The sequence below is a fragment of the Lytechinus variegatus genome, chromosome 12, assembly GCF_018143015.1.
Source record: "Lytechinus variegatus isolate NC3 chromosome 12, Lvar_3.0, whole genome shotgun sequence".
In the NCBI taxonomy this organism is placed as follows: domain Eukaryota; kingdom Metazoa; phylum Echinodermata; class Echinoidea; order Temnopleuroida; family Toxopneustidae; genus Lytechinus; species Lytechinus variegatus.
Window position 1 is genome coordinate 26860061 of NC_054751.1, and position 27949 is coordinate 26888009.

The 27949-nt window shown below is 35.9% G+C and overlaps 1 protein-coding gene across 1 annotated transcript; it reads left to right on the forward strand.

Annotated features, from left to right (window-relative positions):
• The first annotated feature begins 755 nt into the window (after positions 1-755).
• On the forward strand, positions 756-18948 carry LOC121424669 (PIH1 domain-containing protein 1-like). Its single transcript, XM_041620406.1, has 8 exons — positions 756-890; positions 8818-8970; positions 10249-10366; positions 11462-11605; positions 12593-12762; positions 16100-16243; positions 16818-16961; positions 18163-18948. The coding sequence occupies exons 1-8, from the start codon at positions 762-764 to the stop codon at positions 18199-18201; spliced, it is 1041 nt and encodes a 346-aa protein (XP_041476340.1). The 5' UTR covers positions 756-761; the 3' UTR covers positions 18202-18948.
• The last annotated feature ends 9001 nt before the right edge of the window (positions 18949-27949 follow it).

Below are 27949 nucleotides of genomic sequence, written 5' to 3' on the forward strand. Positions count from 1 at the left end.
TTTAGGATAAGATGAATTTTTGGGATGAGATCAGTTGCAAACGCAGCGATCACCCAATGCGCGTTGGATTGACTCTACTGCATATAATTAAGGCTCTTGAAGTTGAGATAACTTTCATTTGAAAGAGTGCATACTGTATGCAGGAATTAGGGGATGACAGTACGTTTTCATAAGCCTTTGGAAGATGATTCTATTTAGGGAAAGTTAATTCATGATTAAGTTGATATTATGGAGAAAAACTGATCTAATTAATAGCCATGCAGTCTCGACAAAATATAGTGGGGGAAAAAGGGCCCTGACCGTGACTGAAAGACTAAGAATAAAAATATAGGCCTACATGGGAAGATCATGAGCTATATTACAGGAGGCAGGGCCCAAGGAGGAGCCGGGGGGGGGGGGGGCACGAGTGGATACCATGCGCGACCAAAAAAACACATAAAAAGGATCTAGGGCATGTTACATACATAATGTAATAAGGGTGTCTAAAACAATGAAAAAATGGTATCTATTGGGGGCCGGAGGAGCATATGATTTTTTTTTTTAATAAATTGTGTCAAAAAGGGAACATGAAAGAAGAGAATAAAAAAGACCTAATTGAGAGGGTATAGGTGGTGAAGCCCTCTGTTAAGAATGAAATTGAATTTAGAACAAAATATGTCAACATTTCATAGGAATAGGTAATTAGGTCTTTCCGCCTCCCCCCCCCCCCCCCCCCTATAGGCTATAATTGTGTATTCCCCCCCTTAACCGTACCGTACGTGATGCCGCGCCAGGCCATCTCGATCTCGCGATTTGTTCCTGATTCCATGGCGACGAAAATGGAATCTGAAGGTGACAAAAGTCTTCTAGAATTGGACGAAGAAAGTCTTTATAAACATTTGTTGTTACAGGTATGGATTATTTCATTATACATGTATAGTTTATCTGTGTATGTTTTTAAAAGAGAAAACTATTTATATGGACGAGAAGAGTATGACAAATTATGAGTCCGTCGCGACTTCCGCAACGGAAACGGTCTCCACAGTGAGCCGAAACTCCGCCGTGTTCGGCGGCACGGTTGTTCGGACCTGGTACCCGGTATGATGGGGGGACCATAATTTGCGCACATTTCAAAAATCATCATGAAGTTGATTTTCAATCAAAAATTTCTCACAGCTCACACAAAATTAATCAAAATCATGAATGCCAAACGGAAGACAAGATCCTATACTATAGTCAAATTCGCTTGACGGAATTATCAAGTAGGTCAAGGGTTTCGCTGGTATTTCGCGATCTCAAATTCAAAATTCCACGACGATCGACTTGTGCATGCTCGGCTGAAAAAGGGTCATAAAAAAGTGTGACCTTTAATTTGCGCACGATCTATTTGCAATGCTTTAGAAAAGAAATCAAACAGACAAAGGTAAGAAAATTGTAGGCCTAGGCCCTATTAGTATCAGATATTTAAATAGACCAAAAGCTTCAGTCTCTGTATTTTGGTTGTTCCGCTGAACTGCGTTGGCTCCACTCACCATGGGGATTACAGTATGATGGGGTGTCCAAACTTCGCGCACTTTTCAAAAATATTCATCAGGCTTAATTTTGTCCACAAATTATTCATAATTTATACAAAACCAATTCAAGAAATAGTTACCACATTTACGGCAAGATTGTAAACTATAAAATCATGGACGAAAATGTAAAGTAGGTCAAGGGGTTTCGCCGGTATCGCGATCTCAAAATTCTATTCCGATCAGCGAATGCGGGCTGTGCTGGAAACTCGTTGAGAAAAAGTGTGACCTAACTTCGCGCACCAAAGCTTTTGTGGAGATTTAAACAAAGACTCAAGCTCAAAAAGTGAAATATTTATATCAGATTGATGGCAAAATGCTATGGAATCGGTTAGTACCACATTTAACTCACATTTTTGATGATTTCTGCTTGTAAAATGGTGATATCGTGATTCTTGTTGCTTTCTTCAAAACAGGCGCTAACGGTGACAAATTTGCCGATCTTTTGCCAATATTTTCATGAATACTGGACTAATCCTAAAGAAACTTTCAACGAAGGGTAATTTTAGGTCGCTTTTCACATTGATGATGTCAGATTTTAACGATATTGGCCAGTTTTGGAGATAATGACCGTCCGCGAAGTTTGGACACGCGCGAAGTTTGGACTCACTGCCATAAAATGTCAGAAATTGTTGAATAAATCCCCAGAAACGACGTTTATTCCTGTCTAATATTTAAAATGCCATAAATTCTGTTGGTATCACATTTTACTTATTTGGAGAATTGGAGACCTCCGCTGGCAAACTGGCGAATTCTTGATGCTTGTCGAGAAGGTCAAATTTTCTCGGAGCGGATGCAAAAGGTAACAAAATTTGCCGATGTTTTGCCAATATTTTTATTAATAGAGACCTTACCTTCAAGAAAATTACTATATACCCAGTTGTGTATCCGGACGGGTTGTGTGTCCGGACGATCAATTTTAGAATGTCATTTGGAAAAATTTACCAGCGAAGTTTCATCAATTTTTAGTACTAAATGTTAGGACATATTATAAAGAACAAAATAGAAAATGATTACAAGTAATGAATTCATATTTTTAGTGTAATCCACAGACAAAAAGAAGGCTTCAAAAAGATAAAGTGTCCGGACACCCAACCCCCCATCCTACTTGGTAATTTCAAGTTGCTCTTTCTGTTGGTGATATCAGTTTTTCAAAATATTAATTAGGGCCTAGATATTGAGGTATTCGCCTGTGTGCAAAATTAGGTAAACGTGCAAATTAAGATCACACTACCATACTGACTACTGTTAACCCGTTGCCAACGGGAGCCGGATATATACGGTTCCCTAAAACTTATTCATGTACGGGAGCCGTATATAGTCGGTTCCCCAAAGGCTATTACTCGCATCCATTTGCAGGCTTTAAAAATACAATTTCATACTATGTTTCTGCCTTTTCTGTGTTATAATTACAATGTCCATTAATTAAACTACACATTCCAGAAAGTCATACGTTTTTACCTTTTGTTTCTATAGTTTATAAAGCATTATAAAACGAGTTATGCTTCGAAGAGAGTCCAATATTGGCGTACAGTGGGCATTGCCGCGATGGAAGCTTGATTTCAACGATTTTCAGTTTCGCAGAACCACGTATATACCGTAATCAATAAAAGTGAGGGAAAACAATGGGAGCAGCGAAATGCAACCCAAAACGCACGCAGAGCTGCGTGCGTGCGCTGATATGATCAACGATAGATTGAAAACGATCGATACTTTATAAGATTGCTTGTGAGGTTTCAAAAAGTCCGGGGTTCGATCCCGGCCGCGGCACCTATGCCCGTGAGCAAGGCATTTAATCTACAATGCTCTTTTATCCTGCTTTCAAATAAATGAAAATGCTATATGCATTACTGCTATTAGGTGTGCACTTCTTTAAAAAAAAATGGCGCCGTTGATAAAATATAGGAAGAAGAAAAATCATGGTTTCAGTTTATAACACATCGATTTTTGTTTCCTTCTTTCATTTAGGTGCATTATTTTGCCTCTTGAAAATGGCGGTCATAATATTCAACTTCATGAACTGATCAAGCTAGATCAAACTAGAAGAGAGTACACGACTTTAAGTTGATATCGATTTCTATAATCCTAAACAAAAAGTGTATACAGCTGGCTATTGAGAATACCTCGGATCGTACGTACACTCTATTTTGTTCTAACGATACGGATGTGGTAATTGATGGAGGCATGGCCCCCTTTCCTTTGAAAATCACAAAAGGGCATCCAGCGAAGGTCAATAAAGTTGCCACTTACTAACAATGTAAAAGAGTGACTTGAAAGGGAAGGATGTACGGATGAATTCACACTTTGTCAGTTTGGTTTAACACCAAAGAGTGATAAACGCCGTGACATAGGCATAATCATGCTAATGAAGACTAATATGTGTTATTTACGATGTACAAAGTATATGAAGCATGTTTTATCCATATCAGTAATCTCATATGAATTTTCGAAAAAAAATCTAAGGTTTCCCCAATTGATTTTATTCTGATTGAGTATGTTATCGTGGTTTGGTTTGACCTGCATATAAAAAAAAATGTGATGCGATAGGAATCCAGAGCATGGAGTAAATATGCATTCCATGGATATATTATTCGAGAAGATAGAGGGAATGAAAAGCAGAATATATTAAAATAAAATATTTATGTTTATGTCTGCAAACAGGCCTATAATGCTTTTCACGGAACAAATGATGTAAGCCGGGTAATGAATAAGTAGAGCGCCTTGATCACAATGTTTAGTGGATATTATATGAATTATTAATCATTATCATCATGCGGCTCGTTTTATTTTTTTTAATTGCTTGTTAGAAGGGTGCGAGAAAAACGGCATAAAGCATATTGTGATTCCATATACGTCCATTCAGTTATTTGTTTCATTTTTGGCCGTACTCCATAGAATATAACAGACGTTCAACTTTGATAAAGATAAATATGAGAAAAAGCAATCAGTACATGAATTGATTAATAAAGACAATTAATTAATTAATTAGAGATAATATATATCACTTAATATGAGCTGGAATATGATATTTAGGCAGGCGAGAATGGCCTTTCTATGTATCTCTTTTGAAGCACGCTCTTCGTCTTACAGTTCTCTAATTAACTCGTTATATTTGTATTTTCATCGCAGCTCCTATGGATTGTTGGCTACAAGGAAAAAGGAAGTGGAGAAATAAAACATAATAATTATTTTAATACATCAAAATTCTGTAAAGGTGAATGTACCGGGTGAGAAATTATATACACTTACGACATTTTAGAATTATACTTTGGCAATGCAGGTTATTATTTTCAGAGTCCTTTTTCATCTTGACGAAATTGGATATTAAAACAAACTGAACGCAGGAAATAATAATTTCCGAACGGAAAGTTCCTAAAATGTTAATCAAATCAGATATTGTCCGAAAATTTGACAGTGAGTGTGGCGAAACAAATGAGGGGGGGTTAAATGATGGAATATAATTTATATGCACTAGAATAAAAAAAGGGTATAAAATATAGTAATGGTGTAACTTGGGTTGCGATTTCATTGCTGACCTCTATTTCTCCCCCCCCCCCTTTGCTTGTCAGAAAAAAAGTAAAGAAAAAGTAGCACATTTATAGTCCCCTCCACCAAGAATTCCTTGGTTCACCGCCGATCTCTGACAACTAGATTACCAGCAAAACCGAAAATGTCTTTCTGGTCACACTCATTTTTTCCATTTTAAATTGTCCAACATATAATTAAGTTATTTTTCTTGCATTTTCCATGAATTACTAATCATTTGTTGATCATTAAATCCTTTGCACATAAATGTCAAGAAAATAACCACACACGTTCTAAACTAGTGAAATAAACTGAGAATTGAGTAAGTTCACAATAAATAAAACGGTTTGCAGGGACTTATTGTATATTCTTGGATAATGAAAGAAAGGCAGAATGTCTTGTTTTTAATACAATTTTAATTACTAGAATCATTTGATACATAATATTCATTTTTTTACACAAATACATGGCAACGTCTCCGTTGGATTTTGAATTAAGGAAATAATTTGGAGGTTTTTGTTGAACATTTCTCGACGACGTATAAAATCTAGAAATCATTTGAAATTGATTATGGGCCAAATATGCCGGGCACCTATCCTAATGTAGGTTCTATTTTTTAGTATGGGTTGGGCTTGGAGGGCCGGGTTTGGACATATTTCTGTGATGACGAGAATATACTCAGAAGGGAAAAAAATAGAGAGAGGGCCGGGGGGCACGGAACGGGAGATGAAGAAGAGAGAGAGAGAGCATAACCCACTTGTCTGCGCAGTGTTGTAGTACATTTTTTTTTCGATTAAAAGCGCCTCGTATGAAATTGAACCCTCTCCCCCCCTGCGTAAGCTACTGATTGAATAGAAGGGAAAAAAGTAAAGGGAAAATAGAGGAGAGAGAGAATACAAGTAGAGGTTGACTAGAGGTAAGGGGATTAGAGAAAGTAGAGGGGATGGCATTCATGACAATAACAATAATATTTTTCAATCGAATTAAACTAATTTTTTTTATTCTTTACATGTAAAATATTCAAATGTTTACATAATATCAATGATAACAATTATAAACATTACTATCAACACTAACAATGATAATAACAAATAATAAAAGAAAATATAACAATCGGATAATAATAAAAAATAATAATATTGATAATAATAACAACAATGGTTAAGATTATGAATATAATAATGATAAGACAAAGAAAAAGATAAAATAAAAAAGCAGACGAAACAGAAAAAAAGATGAAGGGAGAAGATAATGGTGATCATGGGGGATGGGGTGGGCTAACTTAAGTAATTGGATGATAAATGATAAATAATCTTCATAATAATTGTCGTATACCACCTATAATCGAGAAGATTATGATTTCTTGTTCAGAAATTATTACTTGTATGCATATAACGATATTTGAAGATTCATGTTTTGGGGGCATACTTTTAAAAGGAAATATCATATTCTTCATTTTTTTTCATTTTGCATGAAGAGAAAAACAGAGAGAACAAAATTAAGCAAAATAGGACGACGGGAGTAAAAGAATGAGAATAGGTATAAAGAGAAGATAAGACGACGAAGAAAAAAGGCGAAAAAAAGAAGCACAAGCAAATTCATAACAAGAATAAATAGAAGGGAAATAGAAAGAGAAAACTTAGGAGATGGAGGAGGTGTAGGATTACACAATTATCAGTGAAGAAGAAGAAGGAGGAGAAAATGAAAAGGGAGCATTATAAAAAAGGAAGAAAAAAACAAGGAGGATTTCATTTGCAAGAGGAAACAAAGCAAGACTATATCAAGGGAGAAGGGGGGGGTCTATAAATAGGAAGTATAAGAACAAAAAGATGAGACAGAGATCGAACAAAAGAAGAAAGGAAATGAGGATGATAAGATAAGAAGAATATCGAAAAAGAAGAATATGAGAAGAAAAGAAATGAGAATAATTTTGATAATAATAAGAAGATCGAAAAAGAAGAAAAGGAAGAAGAAAGGAAGGGAGAATATTATGATAATAGTAACATTATGAGAATATTATGATAATAGTAATATCGAAAAAGAAGAAGTCCAAGAAGAACTTCAAAACCCACATCACCAACAATACATTCTCAAAGAAGTCACTCTGTACGGACATAATTTTTGCACTGGAGCGACAGGTGAGCTCTGAACTCCGTGCAGCCAAAACAGGAAATGAACTACGCATGCGCGAAAACTATCGATCGATCAATTCACTCATCGTGGATCGCACACACGCTTTTGTAATCAACGATCCAGCTCGCACGCACGGAACAATGGAGCTGTTCGAACTTGACATGGCCGGCTGATTAATCTCGTTTGGGGTGTTAGAACCTATTCTACTATGCCGTCGCGAATGGCTACTGTTAACATAACAACTGCAACAGTACAGTGACACTGAAAAATCTGCTGTTTCAACTTTCGCAGGAGATTTTAACATTTTCAGATTTTTTAAATTTTAGTCCTGCTAAATTAAGATGGAAGTCTACCACTACCATCATGACCAGCCCAGGCATAAGACTCGTACTTATAGTGCTGGTGCTTCGCATGACACTTTACTACAGCATCTATAATGGAGATTACTGCATTATTCCCTTTTTTTGGTGTGGGAAACAGAGCACAATAATGTAAAGTTGTTAATGAAGAATGTAATCAGCTTACCAGGTTTGTGAAATATGTGATTAAAGAGAAATGCCAGTAGTTGCAGTAAACACTGATTTCATGAGAAAGTCTGTAAAACCAGGCTTAATTGTCAGTATATCATCGAGGATCTAGATCTGGTACAGTTACATAAACTGAACTTTTTGAAATCTATAAATCTACACTGAAAATGTTCACACTGAAGATCACCAACACAGCTAGGCACACGTGGGACAGTGTATTATTATTGCTGGAATAAAGACCCGACGGAAGTGACCGAATCCGCGCTTATTTCTCAGCAATTACACAATTTCTTCCAGAATCCTTTGGCACATATTTTTTATTCATACAAACAGACACTTGGGTGGTCATCATATAAGATTCTGTAAAAAGTCATTTTGAAATCGTTACCAGAACTGGAATTTATCTTTAATATCCCAAATTTTTATTCAAAAGAACCGGTGTCATTTTCCAACGATCAAGAGTCTTCATGTTTCTTTTGCAGCTTGAGCCTTGAGCTAACGAATGCACCAGCCAATCACGTTTGTGTTAGCATTTCAGTTTATGATCAATGAAATGAATTAGAAAGGGTTCTTTGTGTGTGAGATGAATGGTAATTTCTGAATTCAGAAATTTGCCTCATTTTTACTCTAGGGCTAAGCCTAAACTCAAATGCAAGAAGATGTTATAATGAAAAACAAAAAAATCAAGTTCAAAGTTGGATACAAATGCATACAATGCAGTGCAAAGGAACTGTCTGTGTGTTTTCATCTTTCTACATTAAAATTGAAGGATTTTATGCCCACTTTTTTTAGTTTTGTTAATTTTTTGGTTAAAAATGCAAGCTTTTAAAATTTCTGGGCAGCAACTGCCTACCCCCCCCCCCTTGCTGCGTATGGCCATGAAATGATGTTTGATTTTAATTGTAAAATGTAACCCTAAATTTCATGAATGGTGTATTAAAGAATATTTGAAAATTTGGCCCAAAAATATTGTAAAGGTTGGACCAGAACAAGATTGTAAAAGAAACTGAAATATACCCCTTTCAAAAAGTGTTATATTTTATCATTGTTTTTATTTTGTTTATTTAATTGATTTTTAACAGGCCAATGAGAATGCTGGTGGGCTGTTTGGAAATTCTGCTCCTGATCCGAGCCAAGCTGAGGTCAATGTTGTGACGCCTGAACCGGGAGTCTGCATCAAGACTAAAGATAATTCAGGAAAGAAGGTCTTCATTAATCTGTGTAAAACAACAGAGGTAGGAGGGAATTTGTCATGATTGCTCAACCTTGTATGTGGGGTGTGAGATATTTTGTTTTTCAGCTTATCTTCAATTTTTTTGTGTACTTTGTATAGTCTCTTTACAATTTCAGCTATTTTCATTTGTCGTCACTGTCACTCCTGAATGTAGTAAAGACTGTGTTCGTTTAGAATTAGAAAAGTGCATGAATACGGTAGTGATGATCTGGTTAGACTGAATTTCGTTTTAAGAAAAAAAAAGTATATTAACTTCAGATCTGGCAAGGACAGAGGTGTAGTTTTTTTAGCGTGAATAGATGAGAATCTGTACATGCTTTTGATTCGTTGTTATGTTTCTTTTCCAATCCTCAGGGAAGTTATGATATAAATTCATTGGAAATAATTAGTCTGGATAAAACCTGCTGTACACAATCTAGATTTTCAGGCCAAACCAAACAAATTGGTAATGGTTAATGAAAATAGAAACATAAATAAAGATACCCATATGTTTCCCTTCTTGTTTATTTTAACTACTACTTGAAGTGTTGAAGGGGGGGGCACTCACATACATTGGTTGTACGAGGACATGCCGCTTTGATGACCCCCTTTTTCAGACCTAATTTTCAGTTCTCTAGATACTCTGAATGACAAAAGTTCAGATTAGAAGCCGCTCCGCCCTGCTCGCAAGACCCCCATTATGAGTCATCTCAGCTCCGTACTTCCCCAGCCCTGCCAACATTTTCAAGGGAGAGCACCGCATGCGACTTTGCACACACGGCTTCACTAGTAACCACTCCATGCATGGCTAGCGCATGCACAGCACTAGCATGCGCCGTATCTAAAGTGCCACGATCCTTTACGTTCCGTAGACCAGTTTTTCATACTGCTCGGTATATATTTAGTTCCCAAGACCCCTTAATTTACCCTTATATGAAAGTTTTAACAATTGGGAATGATATGTACTGGTCTAGTACATATTTCACTTTGGGTGTAAATTTATTGATTGACTTCTAGAAGGTTACATTTTACCTGTTGCAGTCTGAGTCTGCATATATTTGCACAGGAATGAGTGTTATACATGTAGCGTGAGGCGTATCAATGAGCTCAGCAGAATTATTAGAATATTAATATGCAGCACAATAGTAGAAGTGCATACCATTATCCTAGCTTTAGCATGACTATCCTGATAAGGTCCCTAAGCATTCAACAAATTTCTTCCTACCTGCTTCCCAAATCAAACTGGGTTGAGAGTGGCAAAGGTATTTGAACGCCTATTTTTCTACTATTTTTCAAATAGATGCCTGCCCCTCAGGACATTACTGATTCTGAGCTTGTCAAACTCCTGGACTCGGATGAGATAAGTGACTACAGAGTTCCACTTAGTATTGGAGAGCCTCATGCTGAAATAGATAATTGTGAGTAGTGGACACCAGTGTGGCGAGAGTCCAGGGGTGTGAGAGTTCAGATTTTTATCTGATTTCAGAATTTTTTGTTTAGATTTTCAGCTGAATTTCAGCTTGTATTTGACTTTCCTCTGTACAAAAAGTATGGGAGCTCTTTCTATATCAGACTTTTTCAATGCTCTTAAGCTTTTTTCAGATCTTTTTATTTGTGACCACTCACACCCCTGGGCGAGACATTCGTGTTCAGTGCATTTAAATATGCAGACTTTAGATGTCATACTTACCTTTAATAAGTCATCTTGTAGGCCACACCGTTACAGTGAGGTAAATGTGCAGTAGAAATGATTGTGTGGCATGGTAAAGGAGGTCCCATGGAACCAAATGGAAACCCATGTTTGACAGTTCTCTCTTAAAATACAGAAGTTAAATTCTTAAAATCAAATTCTAGACAGGTTTGGAATGGAATATGCCATTTAAAAAATGGGCAGACCCATGGCATCACCCTACATTCTTTTCATTTGCTCAGTTAGTTTTATTAAATTACAAAATATAAATGTTGTGTTGAAAATATCATCATGATCAGGTATATAAAGTAGTATGATATATTATACTGGGAATGTGATACTTCATTTATTAACATGGTTAAATTGCCAATATGGAGTATGAAAACAGGGTAGGAATTAATTATTTATTTAAAATGGCTATTTTGTTTACAGTCTTGAGGCCAACTTATTGGGGTTCTTGTATTGGCATGTTTTTTGTCCCAAAAGATATGAACATTAGACTTTTATATGTAGACTCATATTTACTAGACTTCCATATTAGGTCTACAATAGAAAGTATGAAATGACGATAATTCTGTCAAATATCTGGCAGAATAGGGGTGATTTTAAATGAACTTGGTCACCCTAATGAGGTTAAATGGTATTCTGCAGCATTTTGGGCTACAATCACGCCAGAATCGTTCCCCGCCCTGGGTTATTTTGTACACTGTATGAAAGCATGACAGCTTTCCAGTGTGTGGTATATGTATGTAATTGAGAGTGATTCAATGTGATTCCACTCATGTGTTGAGATGCACACTTTTGCCTCTCTATCGTTACACAGCCGGGAAAGGATGCACTGCATATGATGTCATGATCAACAACGAGTTCTTTGAGAAAGTGGAAAAGAACAACCTTTTCAAGGGATTCCTCATGTCTGTAGTCTTTGAAGGATTGGAACAGAAATATAACATTCTGTTGAACAGAGGTCAGTATTTTAGTCAGGATAGTTTCACCCGGGGGGGGGGGGGGGTAATTTCTCTGCCCAAATTTGTGTGATTTTAACTTAAGCAAAAAGAAAGGGAGGAAAAATGGTTACCCTTGACAATGGGGGGGGGGGTGCACAACAGCATCTGGATCTGGATGGAGTATGTCCTGTCTACCCCTCCCCCCTGTGTAATGTTGATGTCAACTTTCGTTCTTTTTTATTTTTGAAGCAAGTGTTTTTTTTACTATTTCTGACTTTGTAAATTAGAGTTTTAAATGAAATTCAGTCTATCTAAAAAGTTTATGAGTAAAGAGTAAATAATTAATATGACAGAAATTGCAAATTTCTGGAATATGCCAAGCTGAATAGAAATCGGTTACTTTCAATTTGCATCATTCATAATTATCTGGAGAGTAACACTTTCTCATGGACATAACTTTTAACCATGTACAATTCAGTCAAGATTATTAGAAATACAATCATAAGTAAAAATATGACAAAATATTTTGCAACACTGTTGGTGTTCCATATTCCTGTTGTCATTAAAGTCATTCATATATAAATGAATAGCTTTATGAAATACTCTTCTTGAGTTGTTGAGAAAGGCAGCATCACTTTCTTGGGCCAAGTTGCACAAAGCTTAGCATGTGATCACAGTGCTTGGTTATGTACCACCAAATGCAGGTGCAGATCCAGGGGGGGGGGTTGGGCACAGTGCCCCACCCCCTTTTGAGGAGAAAAATACAAATTTGTAATGCAAAAATGCCATTGAAACCAAGATTTTTTTTTGCATGTCAAGTTTTTTTTTGGTACGAAATATCCTTAATTTGTGGTTGAAAACCTTTTTTTGGGGGGGGGCTTGTAAAAATTTTTCGAAAAAAGATTGCCCCCCCCCCTTTTGGAAAATTCTGGATCCGCCCCTGATCAAATATAACAGTCAACAGCACAATCAATCGCCCATGTTTTTGTAACTGCTTATATGAATAGAATGGTCCCAGATGAAGAAGAGGAAATGCCTTGGGACACTCCATCAGCATCACCTGCGTACCAAGTCAAAACCTCGCATCCTAGACATGGGACCAACTGCAGTGGATGAAGATAGTCACCAAACCAGTCGCCAAGAAAGTCAATTAAAATCAAAGCCACTCATTTCAGAGGTGAGAGTGATATTGACACCGAATGAATCCTACAACACAGCAAATGCATTGAAAATTCACTTAAAGGGATGGTCTGGGCTGAAAGTATTTATAGATTAATAGAGTAGAATTCACTGAGCAAAATGCTGAAAATTTCATCAAAATCGGATAAAAAATAACAAAGTTATTTTAAAGGTCAAGTCCACCTCAGAAAAATTTTGATTTGAATCAATAGAGAAAAATCAGACAAGCACAAATAATGAAATATTTAACATAGATTTACATTTACTGTATTAATATCTAGTCTAGAAAGTAATGCATTTGCCTCATTACCATGGATTTTCATTTTCTTCCTTCTTAAAGGAAAAGTCCACCCCAACAAAAAAAATGATTTGAATAAAAAGAGAAAAATCCAACAAGCACAACACTGAAAATTTCATAAAAATCGGATTTAAAATAAGAGAGTTAAGACATCTTAACATTTTGCTTAATTTCACAAAACAGTTATATGCACATCCTGGTAGGTACATGCAAATGAGGAGACTGATGACGTCATCCACTCACTATTTCTTTTGTGTTTTATTACATGAAATATGAAATATTCTAATTTTCCTTTCATTGACAAGTAAAACAGTGATTAATCTGAACATGTGGAATTAGCATTGTTTAAAACTGTATGGTTCAGTCAAGTTGGTCCCTATGGTAAAATCTGTACAAAATGAAATATTGTATATTATTCAAACAATAAAAAAAAAGAAATACTGAGTCATGGACATCATCAACTGACTCGTTTGCATGTAACTGGCTCATTCATATAACTATTTTGTTAAAAATGAGCGAAACTTTAAAATGCCATAACTTTCTTACTTTACATCCGATTTTGATGAAATTTTCAGTGTTATGCTTGTTGAATTTTTCTCTTTTTATTCATATCAAGTTTTTGTTGGGGTGGACTTGTCCTTTAAGCAATATTTTGTGATAACAGTCGTCATGAATATTCATTAGGTGGGCTGATGATGTCACATCTCCACTTGTTCTTTTCTATTTTATTATATGAAATTAGGTTTATTCAAATTTTTCCCTCCAAGAACTAGAAAAATTGGATTGACAACTGATTTAGTGCATTAGATATTTATTGCTACAACTTATTTCATTATAAGGGAGTCATATTATTCACACAGGTATGAAAAAATTTGAATAAACCTAATTTCATATAATGAAATACAAAAGAACAAGTGGAGATGTGACATCATCAGCCCACCTAATGAATATTCATGACGACTCTTTTCACAAAATATTGCTAAACTTTAAAATTCAATAACTTTAGTATTTGTTATCCAACTTTGATGAAATTTTCAGCATTTTGCTCAGCGAATTCTACTCTATGTAGTAAGATAAAAATATTTTCAACCCGGACCATCCCTTTAATTCACAATGAAATCTTTGTCAAGGGTCGGTGACTCGGAATAGCAGATTCCTCGAATTCTCAGAGCAGATAAAAAATGAATTATGATTATCACCATAATCCTGTATACCATATACGTTTCAATACACTCACATAAGGGGGGTTCGCTGACACTTCATATCATTACCATAATTATATTATTTTTTGATATACATGTACTCTTCTCAATTTAAATCAAAATTACATCTGTGTACATGTATTACCACTCTCATACTTCTCTATTCTGTCTTCATCTTCCCCCACCCTCTTTCCCTACTCTATTGGATCCCCCTTTCCCCTTATCTCTACACTCCGGTCACCCTTTCCTTAATCTGTCAAATTAAGTGTTTGTATTTGTGAATAATATATTTATAATGTTCGATTGCTCTACCATGTTATCATTTTATTGTTATATTTTGTAAATCCAATGCAATTCAGTCTAAATGGCTGCGATATGTGGATAAAACCTTCAAACAAACAAAAAATCGCACATACGTCGTTAGTCTGGAGTCACCGACAAAACTGCTTTTTTGATTCACTGACCTCAACACAGACTTCATTGTCATGAAGGGCATTAGACACTAGATTCTCTACCAGGGGACCGTTTCATCAACATTTTTATCTGACAAGTTGTCAGATCTGACATGTTTCCTTGATTCTGATTGGCTGAGAGGCACTGTTACTATAGTAACTGTCAGATAAAATGGGACTTGTCGGATAAAACGTCCGACAAGTCCTTTCTTGAAACGCTCCCCAGGACGGGCCTGTGTAGCTGTTGCAAATCTCGCTATCTACTCACAAATGTATGGATAGCAGGATGTAGAGAGTTGCGAGTATAATATTACCTTGGGCCTGTTCTTCAAAGCTTGGAGATTGATCTTACAGTCGATGTGCACAACATGATGATCAATGCAATCTATTGTGAAATGCTGCCTGTGATGAATCAAAGTGCAAAGCTTTGTGTTATATTGGACCCTCGTTTTCATCGTTAAGGTTTGCACAAGACATTTCAAAGACAATCATAGGAAAGAAAAGTGGAAACAAGATTTTATCTTAAGTTTGATGTTTCACTTCATGACCTTGAATCGATCCTAATTTTCTGTTTAATTCCTTGGCCCGCTCATGTTGTTTATGTACTACTTCTAAACTTCTTGAAAGCAGTCATGTAGTTAAGAATCACACTTCTTGAGAGTAAAGCTCAGCGCACACTAAACGATCCGACTTTGAAATGATTTTTTAACTAAATTTCACTTTTAATTATATTTGAAAGTTCCAAGAAGTAGAATCATTTTATTTGAAGTACAGCAAAATGCTGGGAATTCTAAAATCAAAATTTGTTTTTTCTTGAAGCCTTGTGTTAGGAGTAAAGTCAAAATTGGTTTCACGCCACACCTGACGATGACGTCATTGTGATTTGGATTTGAATTTGTTCCTACAGGGAAGCTCGAAATGGACTGGAATTTTGATTTTCAATATTCATCCCACTATTCAGAACTGTGATCGTTCAGATTTTATAGGTTACAATGATTATATCAAGTGCCATTATAATTTCTTTGAAAATCAGATCGCAATGGATCTTGCAGTGTGCGCTGATCTTAATACATCCTTATATTGGGAAATGGAAGTCAAGATTTGGGCCCCAATGCATAAAAGTATGGTAACTTTGTCATACATTGGTAACTGCCGTGGTAACAATGCATGAGAGCCAATCAAAACAAGGATTTCATGGAAGTTACCATTGTTAGATTTCTGCACTTTAAACCATGACTGGTCTCAAACTGAAACAGAAATCTTTGCAGAATGAATAAACTGGAATCGAAAGGTACTGCACTCACCCTTTCCACCAATAAAGAATACTGAAGTGCATGCACATGTAGATAATTTTTTTAGTGCATTCTCATTTGTTCTCTCCAGATTTCAGATGTCAAGAGTTCAAAGGTCACAGAGATCGACACGGACAGTAGTGAGAAGGCACCTGAACCAAAGTACACCATCATGCGAGAACCCATGGATGGTCATCCAGAGTTTCTTGTAGTGGATATTGAGTTACCGGGAGTGGTAAGTACATCAATGAAACATGTCCTGAGAGCTCATTTATAAGCAATTAATGAAGCTCAGTAATGCAGAGATTTATTTTTTTTCTTAATCAATGTGAGCTATTGTAACGGTATCTTTTTTTTTCTTGATACCTTTCCTGCACAGTCCTATCATGGGAAATACCTATTTTCTAAAGGAAATTATCCTTATTTTCTAGTTACGTTGGTTGGGAGGTCTGATAATGTAGCCATGATGAGACAGTTCAACCCACATATGCTTTACACCTACACAATCAATTTAGAATTCTCCAAATAAAAAATTGTCCAAAGTTTTGTTGACAAAAGATCAAATTTGTCAATGAGAAGTTAAAAAAGAAAATTTTGTAATTGTAATTTTAAATCTTATTAAGAGTACTGATTATTATTGTTATCTCTAAATAGAAAATTGTCCAAAGTTTTGTTGACAAAAGATCAAATTTGTCAATGAGAAGTTAAAAAAGAAAATTTTGTAATTGTAATTTTAAATCTTAAGAGTACTGATTATTATTGTTATGATTGCTTAAACTATATTTCCATTATCATTGTTCTTTTTGTAGAAGACGGCAAAATCGTTGACCGTGGACTTGGGAGAAGATCGCATCTTGCTTCATGCTCACCCTAAGGCATATCATCTAGATATTTATCTCCCCTTCGATGTAGATCAAGACTTCAGTGGATCACAGTTTAACAGAGACACCCAGGTAATTCTTTGTTCCACAAAGCTTGTTATCAATTACAAGGTGTAAAGTATTAATATAAGCTACTGAAGTCATGGCTTGGATAGGTTGAGTAAAATTTGTAATAGAATTCATCGTTCCTTAACCCTAACTTACCTGGGCTATTTTGTGAGCTTAAAGTTTTTGGGGGGCGTTTACGCCCCCCAAGATCTCAGCCACATATCGCACAATTGCTAAAAATTTTGCAAAAAGGTAGAGAATGACAATCTATGCCATTGCTTAGGTTAATTGCACAAAAATCCTTTTGTTTTAATGAATTAATTATGCTAATTTATTCAGGAAATCATACTTTTTGCTTTAATTCACTAAATAAAGCTACTATAAAGCCAAATTTTGGTGAAAATATTCTCTATGGCATTCCCAACAACTGTGTTAGTGTATGAAAAAAAATTCATTTCCAAAATCAATTTCTTAATGTATTTTATTGTTTTTCAATTTCTCATGTATTTCTTTTTTTCTTGTTTTTTTAAACAAAATTCTTTGGGGACATTAGTGAGAATAATCACTCATTTATGAATTTTAGTGGAAACAGATTTGGTATTGACTGTGTACATGATATATACGTTTTTGAGCAATTTTTGGTCTGACGTGCACTCACATAATGTTGCATAAGTTTGTAACCGCGTCCCCGGGCATCCCAAATTTGGTCTCAAAAGTTGTAGGAGAACTTGAAAGTAAAAAATGTTTTTTAAAAAAAGGCCCCCCCCCCCCCCCCCCGGTAAGTTAGGGTGAAGCTATGAGAGTAGACCCAACTGTGAAATTTGATGTACATGATCTTTCTATTGCCTGTACATGTGAAATTCATTAAAGATATTGTACTTCTGTGAACATTGAACCTCATGATCTAATTTATCAGGTTGCATCTTTTATCGATTTAAATTTGCATTTATGTGAAAAAAAGTTTGATTAGAAGCCAGCTATACAGGAAGGAATCAAATCTGATTAGATTTTTGTAAGAATTGTTGGATAATTCAAGATAATAGGATTTTTTTTTTCAAATTTGATAGCAAACCACTTTGATAGGGCCTTACATGTTTACTTTTTCCTTATTGAGAAGAATATCTTTATTACTGCTACTTGCTTTTTTTTTGGGGGGGGGGGTTACCAGGTCAGTCAGTCTATTAATTTACTGTTGCATTCCATCTTTTAATTTGTGTGTTTACAGATATTAACATTAACTCTTCCTGTGCAACCACAAGGATAGCTGGCCTTCTTTGACTTCAATGTTGGTTCGCCAAACTTTGAACAATTGACCGGCCACCGATGGATGACTCTTCCTGTGCAACCACAAGGATGGTTGGCCTTCTGTGACTTAACTTCGATGTTGGTTGGTGAAAATTTTGAACAATTAACCGGTCACCAATGGATGACACTTCCTGTGCAACCACAAGGATAGCGGGCCATATTTCTCTTCTCTTTAAGCTGGTTGGACACACCTAGAACGATTGACCTGCCACAACTGGATGAAACTTGCTTTACAACCACATGGACAACTGACCATATTTTTTCTTGACTTAAGTGCCAGCCGGACACTGCTGTACCGAGTGACCAATCACTATGAGATCTCTGAAGATATGAACATTTGATATTTCAGTGCAACTGCATTGACAGCTGACCATATTTCTCATACTAATTGGTCAACAAAGTGACCTGTCACCACTTAAATCTCTCAAGGTGCATGTATCAATGTGGACTCCTGTAAAACTGCAATAACTGGCCATATTTCTCTTCTCTTCAATGTTGGTTTGACACACGTGTGTCTCGTTGCATAAAAGTTAGTAGTAACTCTGCCATGCAATGGTATCTTCCATGAAGTCCTTGAATTTGATTGGTTGTTGGGTCATGTTACCATGGTTGTTACCATTGGAAGGCAGCAGTCAGACTGCAGGTCCCAAGAAAGTGGCTTCTTTCATCCAAGTGATATTCATGACTTGAGATGTTTTGCATATTTAATGAGCTTGATGCGGACCAAAACACCTCTTTTCATTCGGTCATTGCTGCTCTAATTGTGCATCGAATTTCATGAATTCAGTACCATTGTAAAGAAGAATCATTCTTTCATTTCATGTGTTTGGATTTATTCAAAGATTTTGTAATATAGGTTAAAATTTTGATCTAAATTATGATACAAAATAAATATTTTCACCTGACAAAAGCTGCTATTTTCACACTTTATTTATGTTTAAGCCTGAATGATTCTTATATCATGATAAAGCTGAATATGTATGCTTTGAAATGATATAGGTTTCAAAATAAGAATTGGTTTAATCGGGTCAAGATCACACTTTTCATTTGCCAAGTACATAAAGCAGTTTGAAAACAAGAATACTGCATTCTGATTGGTCAAAGAGACCACCCAGTGGCAAATTCCAACGGTTCCCGTGCCTGGTTCGTGGGAAGGTCACACTTCCCATGTGGTAATCTCCTCAAATACCCCGCGCCTGTTGTTCTGTGAACCTTATCCAGCCAATCAGGACTCTGGATTTCATGCCAGTACAAAATTTCAGAAATCTCGTCTTGTACCTTGGTGGAAAAGTGTGATCTTGACCCGATTAAAAGGTGCCGCATATCAAGAGTGGCATTGTGAGAAAGTACAGAAGTTCATATAGATATCATTGAGGCTCAAAATAAAAAGTTTTGCACAATTTGCAAAAGAAAACAGGAAGAAAATTCAGTTTCGAGGCACATTTTCAGGCCAGAAATTTACTTATTTAACAAAATATTGTATACAAAATAAATGACCAATATGAAAGAGTAACTTTTACTCTATCTGATGGTGCAATAATATTTCATTTAACTTGAGGTTAACACAGGTAAATTCTTAGAGAAAGAAAATCTCACGAATCACGAGATTTTGCAAGTAGGAGGATTCAGCCACGAGATGATTTCGATGAATCTGGCCTTTTTGCTCATCAGCAGTTGGACCTGCGGTCTGACTGGCAGTGTTATGATAATAGTACGGTAACTCTTCTGCAACAGACCCCTGGATCAAGCTCCCTGTGCAACCGAAAAGGATAGCTGGCTATACTTTTCTAGACTCGGATGCTGGCTGGACAATGCTGGACCAAGTGACTGGTCACCTCGATATCCATAGGAAGACTTGACAGTTCCTCTGTAACTACAGTTCTTTTTATATATTTCTATGAACTAAAGACAAAAATCGATGTGCCCCGTCGGGAGGGTGGGGGTGGCATTGTTAACCCCCTAATGGCGACTGCAAGATTGCGAGCCATCTGTGTAAATAAATGGCTATATGTTTATGTATTAAGGAGAAGAAAAAAAAGAAAGTTAAAAATCTCCTGGAAACAGACGGCTGTCTCCGGTATATCATGCTTGTCAGAGTCCAGTGCCCCACCCTGTACAGTTAAAAAGGGAATGATTGGTAGTTGTGTCATGTAATGTATGATTTTGAAAAGGAGACCCCAGCTCTTATCAGGCTGCTGGTCATTTTGCGAGAGTTAGGGTTTGGTCCATTGAATCAAGAGATCAGTTGCTATGGTAACCTGTACACTTGAATGAATCTTCTTTGTTGCTGGTATGTTTTTTTTATGGCTTATGGAAAAAGAATTAATTCAATAAATTCCTCGGAAAAATTTAAAGTGTTGTTTTCAGCAATGCTTATTTGTGCACCTACATGTTTATACTGTGACTTGCCCTGCCCCTGTCATCCATATCTCCCCCTTCTCATGGTAAGGCACCAATTGCCCCTTTGACAATTGCTCCTCCGCTAGTTATTTTATAAAGAGAAATTCCAGTAGTTGCAGTAAACAATTATTTCACTTTCATTTCGAATAGTTTTACATCACGGTGGCAACTATAACCCTGGCCTGTATCATATATGAAAATGAAATAAAGCATGATGATCTCGAGAGCAGCGAGGTACATGTATGTAAGGCATTGAAGTGGTATAAAATCCAAAGAACACCATGGTATGTTTTTACAGGGCATAAATGAAAGGGTAGAATTATTAAGAACGCTATAAAAAATTCTGTAGCAATATTAAGAATATAAGGGGAAACTAGCACTAGCCTTATTCTGGTGACAACTGACAAGACCACCTATCCAATGTAAAATTTTATGATATAAGTAACCTAACGTTATCCTCATTTAGTAAACCTTGTAAGTTGTGCTGTGTGGTGATTGAAATGAATAAGTATTTATTTACTTTCTTTCTTATGTTCTTTTGATCTATACTGGATAAAGCACTTCATTATTTGGTACAGTCCTGGTTGCGAATTCATTTTATGCATTGGCCCCAAAATAAATTGAATTCTTGAAATTAATTTGTTCTTATTAAAATAAGGTAATACCCTTTTTACACAGGATTTTCTTAACCCCGGACTATTGCTAACCTATTTTTTTTCCTTTTCACACATGCCAAATTGTTATTGCTAACCCCGGATAAGGAATGCTTGCTTTTTACACACGAAACTTGCTAACCCCGGACTAGTCATGCTAGTGGTTTTTGTCGATCATTCGTAGTACAAGTACTTCACTCGTACACTTTTTACACACGCAAAAATTTCCTTAACCCCGTACTATAGGTGGGGCTAAATTGCTATTTAGCCCCACCTATAGTACGGGGTTAAGCTTAGCCCACTTTCATTTTACACTAGCGATCTTAACCCCGTACTTAGCACCGCAATTGGTGGGATAACCCTGCTTTTTTGCAGGGCCAAATAATCCCGTACTATAGGTGGGGTTAGCCCACTTTGCAAAAATGCTGTGTGAAAAGAAAGTGGGCTAAGCTCAACCCCGTACTATAGGTGGGGCTAAATGGCAATTTAGCCCCACCTATAGTATGGGGTTAAGGAAATTTTAGCCTGTGTAAAAAGGGTATTAGTGGAATTGAATATCTGCATTTTATCTCACTTTCCATCAATTAATAGGCAATATACGTTTCTTCAAAATCTTCGAAATTCACAAGTTTGATTCAAATTGTCAAAGTTGATTTTAATAGGATACCAATGATCTTTCTCATAACATGTTTGCATACTTTTTTTTGCCTGTACACTTTGTCATGTTTATTTTAACTCACTGCATACCAAATAGATCTATAGATCTATTTGGTATTATTAATAGATCTAGTAACATTTTTTTTGCTGTTCTTTTTTGTTAATAGGGCCACAATGAAACCACCAATTTGATGATATGGGCCGCCCTGGCCCTGTGGCCTATTTAAATATCAGAAATAAAAACTTAAGTTAAGGTCCCACTCAGCTCAGTCAAACTCAAACTAAAGACAAGCACAAAGATATGCTCAAATCATTCATGTTTTTGAGTGCTCTGGTAAAAAAATCAAATTCAGCTAAATTTATAACGGCACAAAATCTACAATAAGAATTTAGGATATGAAACTAGTATTTATGGCACCACATGATCTAGGCTCTCGCTCTCCAAGCGACCGTGGGGGACCAGCTAGCAGAACCTTACATCCAGCCCTACAGTTCCGGGGGAAATTAGTGCAGCGTCCCGCTTTCTACAGCAGCAGTGAGCATTTACGGCGTGCGACGAACCCGGTTGCAATTTTTCAAATCAACGATATTTCACGTATTTTGTTATGAGATCGTACAAATTTGATAAATTTAGGTGGTCGCTAATAAATTGATATGAACGTGCAGCGTTAAAATAAATTTCTAACGTCAATTTTCGATATAATTATAAAAAATGATTCAAAATTTTGCACGCATTTCCAATGGTAGCAGTCGACAAAAAGGCCCGGTTGGTACTATTCGAGATCCTTCAAATTTGACCTTTGACCCCTGTTGTCGCAACCTTGGGCCTGGCCTGTTGCATGAAATGGTCTTTCGTAGAACCGTTCTACGTAAGAACGAGATATCGCTCAACTGTTTCACAAAGCCGATTTGGGCGATACGAAGAATGGTCCTTGGAAAGACACCTCCAGACATGTCCTACGTAGGCATGATCTTCTTTGCACACCGCCCGCCACCGTCGGCAATGAGAGAAAATGCGGTTACGGCAAGCCACACTGACATATCACCTTTAAACATATTTTTTAGGGGGTTGATGCGTTTTATCTGGGATGGCGCCAAGTTATTTTTTTTACATGGGGGCTAATTGTCATCACTTTTCAGGTCGACAAGACGACCATAACGGAAGTCATTTTAACTTCTCTGAGGGTAATGTAAGCCCAAATATTTTCAAAATATGTTTTCTTTTATTCTCCCTGTCCTATCCCCACCCCTTTTCCATTAAAAAATAAATAAACTTGAACTATGAAATGGGCTGCACTCCCTCTCTGACTCCTTATGCTTTCTCAATATAGATAATTAAACAACATGAAAACAAATTTCTTAAAAAGTAATTGATGTAAGTAAAAAACGTGTTAATAACGTTCAGCAAAAAAAGACCCAAAACTAAGATGTTAAACATGCTAAATCATTTATTTTATTCATTTTCATTATAATTATTATTTTTGATGAGCTTGATTATAATCAATGAAAATTAATTCTTGAATGGATTTGGGATAACTTGAGATGTAAAAAAACAAAGATCTGCAGAAATAGCTAATTGAATTAAGGCCCATAGCTTACGAATCCATCACAATCATATAAATGAAGATAAGTTCACAAAGAAAAGATGAAAAGTCCATAACGAAGAGGCGCATTTCAAATCGCAGGGTAGGCCCTAAAAGAATCACGTTAGTCATATATATTTTGTATATTCTTAAACCTTATATTCTTATATAAATTTCCATTAATTCAGTGATCAACTTTAAATATGACCAACGTTTATGATCGTTTTATTTTTTGCATTATTTCCGGTTAACGGTATTTTTTCCATTGCGGATTACACAGCTTTTTCTATGCTTTAATTATTATTGCATAGCTACTTTATTCACTTGGCCATGTTTGCAGCAATTTTCATATTTTCCTTGTCTTCGGATACTCATCATGCAACTACTGAGGTATGTTTATACTCTAAACACTCACATTTGTATTTCTTGCGTTATATCTAACAAATAAAAAAAATAAACTAGATTTTAATTCGTCATGAGGACGAATTAGGTGGTCTGTCATGAATTTTCATTCAGTGTCGGCTAATGTTGTATGAAATGAATTACTTAGATATAATTGGTAATCTTGATTATAGACATCATAGGACTAAATTTGGACCATTCCTATATTTGATTATTAATGTGGTGATGACAATCGTGATGATTATAATGATGGTGGTGATAATACAATACAGTTAATATGAAATGAAGTTTGGAGCACGTAAAACGCCTTAAAAACTCAAAAATTTCAGACGATTTTTACCAAATTTGACATTCTAAAATTGCGCAATGAAAGGCGCCTTAATTTCCACAGCAGCTAATTTTTAATCGACAGTTCTATGTTTTTTGTGCAAAATCTGTTTAAAACCCATTTGTACTGTTACCACTTTTTTTCTAGATTTCAAGCAAGAATTTTTACAATTTCAGTGGGTATAAATTCCACAGAATACATGAAAAGTCATAGGTGACACTTTTTTAAAACTGAAATATGTTTAATACTTTTGTTCAAAATTTCTTCTAAATTTCAATAATTTAATTAGAAATTTCTGAATGACAATGCTTCAGTTTCCCAGCATTCTATTAAGAACTGATCAGCGATGTTTTCTATGAAAGAATAACGTAGAATTTTGTTGCAAAAGTTTGCACAATTTCTGCAAATTTCTAAACATTTCACATTTTTCCGTCAAGAATTTTCAATATCCATTGATTAATTGAGTATGACTGAAAATTATTTCAAAATTCTTTCGTGATGATTTTTTAGTGAAAAAGGGTTAGGTAAAAGATTAAAATACAAGTAATTTTCCCGCAAAATTAACAAAATTGCACAATCTGTTTAATTTCATATAAGGTACCTGCAAATTTGATATACATTATATTTAATAGAAATGACCACAACAAAAAAATCCCGGAATTTCCACAAAATGTCTGGAATGAAATTTTTCCACCAAATAGCGTTTCAATATTGTAGCGTTTACTCAGAAAATACATAAATGATGTTTTACAATGTTAAAACTGCCTCTTGAAAAGTTCCGGAAATAATACGAAAAATGTTGTACATGAAAAAGCGCAAAACCAGTGGGCTTGAAACTTACAGGAAGACCGTAAAATTGATTAATAAAACATTTTCTCTAAAAAATTCACAAAAACTAGGCACAGAAAAATTTTGCAAAAGCTTAAACAGGTCACAAAACATTGATGCTGCGGTCGAAAGTGAAAATTATTCACACGTTATTTGTAGAAAATTGTTTCGACTACATCATATCAAAATTTGAGAGAAAACTGACCACTAATAAAAAAGATACGGTCAAATATCTATAAATTCGTTGACGTATATTGCGAAAATATGTAATTTTTATTTCTAACATAATTTTGTGGTATTTACACAATCTCCAAATGAGATATTTACTCTATCCAAGAGTGAGGAAAAATTGGGGGTCAACGGACTCCTTGAAGAGCTACAGTGAATTTTATATAGGCATATTTTTGCCCACTTTTGACTTATTTTGCGAGTTTGCACGCGCTTGTAATGCACATTTGAATTGACGCGCATTTGGGTATTATTGGTCGTAAGAGGCTGAATGAGGTATCAAATTAATCAGAAGATCATGGACAGTGAACAGACATAAAATAAATGACGACTCGAAGATGCAAACCGATGGTAGGAGCAAAAACGCGCACGCATACCTGTGAGCGCGCAAATTTTTGACATGCTCAAAATGGCCTGAAACGTACCCAAATTTGACCACGATTGATTTGGGGAATTTTAAAATTTTGACGCGCGCGTACGTGCGCGTCGTGACCTTTGCATGACCTCTGTTGACATGTCCTGATGACCTGTCATCTGAACTTGATATGATGCAAATATGAATGATTAATGATGATTAGTTGCGATGATATGATCAATAATTTAATTTTACAAAATGGCGCCTAGATGACGTCATCAGGATTTGATGACCTTGAAAAGTTTCGTTTCGCGATTCCACAATAATATCCATACATGACATGAAAATCAAGAAATTTGACAGGCCCGATTTTGAGATAACCTGGCGTCAAAATTTGGCAATAAAAATAAATAAAGTAAAATCTGACGAATATAATAGGTGATCTGTCATATTCATGACAGACCACCTAATAATAAAGGAAAAAAAAAAAAAAAAAAAAGAGAGTCAAGCCAGGTTTGAACCACCGACCCTAGCGTTACCAGGCAGGTGCGTTATCCAGTCGACCACGATCTTCCGGACAGACAGGGAGCGCAAAACAGGAAACATATTGTCAATGTAAATTGTTGCAAGTACAAAAATGTCATGATGACAAACCTAGTACAAATTCCAGTTTTGAGAATAGTACAAGCTTTAAAATGAAACAATGGACATATTGTCTAAAGGGTACATTCTAAGGTAAAACATATTTAAAAGTTGGCGAGAAAAGACCAATATTTACGTAATTAGAATCAATTTACATGAGTGTTGTGACATCATGAAACAGAAAACACTAATTTTTAGTTCCGACGCCATGTTGATGACGTCACGATGTTTTTAAGGGTCAAATGTGGCATAAAATCATATCTCCAATTCATACTCTATTCGAATAGGAAAAAAAAATTGGGGGTCAACGGACTCCTTGAAGAGCTACAGTGAATTTTATATAGGCATATTTTTGCCCACTTTTGACTTATTTTGCGAGTTTGCACGCGCTTGTAATGCACATTTGAATTGACGCGCATTTGGGTATTATTGGTCGTAAGAGGCTGAATGAGGTATCAAATTAATCAGAAGATCATGGACGATGGACAGACACAAAATAAATGACGACTCGAAGAGGCATAGCGATGGTAGGAGCAAGAACGCGCACGCATACCTGTGCGCGCGCAAATTCGTGACATGCTCAAAATGGCCTGAAACGTACCCAAACTTGACCACGGTTGATTTGGAAAATTTTAAAATTTTGACGCGCGCGTACGTGCGCGTCGTGACCTTTGCATGACCTCTGTTGACATGTCCTGATGACCTGTCATCTGAACTTGATATGGTGCAAATATGAATGATTTATGATGATTAGTTGCGATGATATGATCAATAATTTAATTTTACAAAATGGCGCCTAGATGACGTCATCACGATTTGATGACCTTGAAAAGTTTCGTTTCGCGATTCCACAATCATGACAATAATATCCATACATGACATGAAAATCAAGAAATTTGACAGGCCCGATTTTGAGATAACCTGGGAACAAAATTTGGCAATAAAAATAAAGTAAAATCTGACGAATATAATAGGTGATCTGTCATATTCATGACAGACCACCTAATAATAAAGGAAAAAAAAAAAAAAAGAGAGTCAAGCGAGGTTTGAACCACCGACCCTAGTGTTACCAGGCAGGTGCGTTATCCAGTCGACCACGATCTTCCGGACAGACAGGGAGTGCAAAACAGGAAACATATTGTCAATGTAAATTGTTGCAAGTAGAAAAATGTCATGATGACAAACCTAGTACAAATTCCAGTTTTGAGAATAGTACAAGCTTTGAAATGAAACAATGGACATATTGTCTAAAGGGTACATTCTAAGGTAAAACATATTGAAAATTTGGAGAGAAAAGACCAATATTTACGTAATTAGAATCAATTTACATTAGTGTTGTGACATCATGAAACAGAAAACACTAATTTTTAGTTCCGACGCCATGTTGATGACGTCACGATGTTTTTAAGGGTCAAATGTGGCATAAAATCATATCTCCAATTCATACTCTATTCGAATAGGAAAAAAAAATTGGGGGTCAACGGACTCCTTGAAGAGCTACAGTGAATTTTATATAGGCATATTTTTGCCCACTTATGACTTATTTTGCGAGTTTGCACGCGCATGTCACGCACATTTGAATCGACGCGCATTTGCGTATTATTGGTCGTAAGAGTCTGAATGAGGTATCA

Coding starts and splice junctions, on each gene's coding strand:
- LOC121424669 (XM_041620406.1), top strand. CDS start 762: ATGCCGCGCCAGGCCATCTCGATCTCGCGATTTGTTCCTGATTCCATG. Junction 10,367..11,461: donor TCATGCTGAAATAGATAATT/GTGAGTAGTGGA, acceptor ATCGTTACACAG/CCGGGAAAGGATGCACTGCA. Junction 16,244..16,817: donor ATATTGAGTTACCGGGAGTG/GTAAGTACATCA, acceptor TTCTTTTTGTAG/AAGACGGCAAAATCGTTGAC.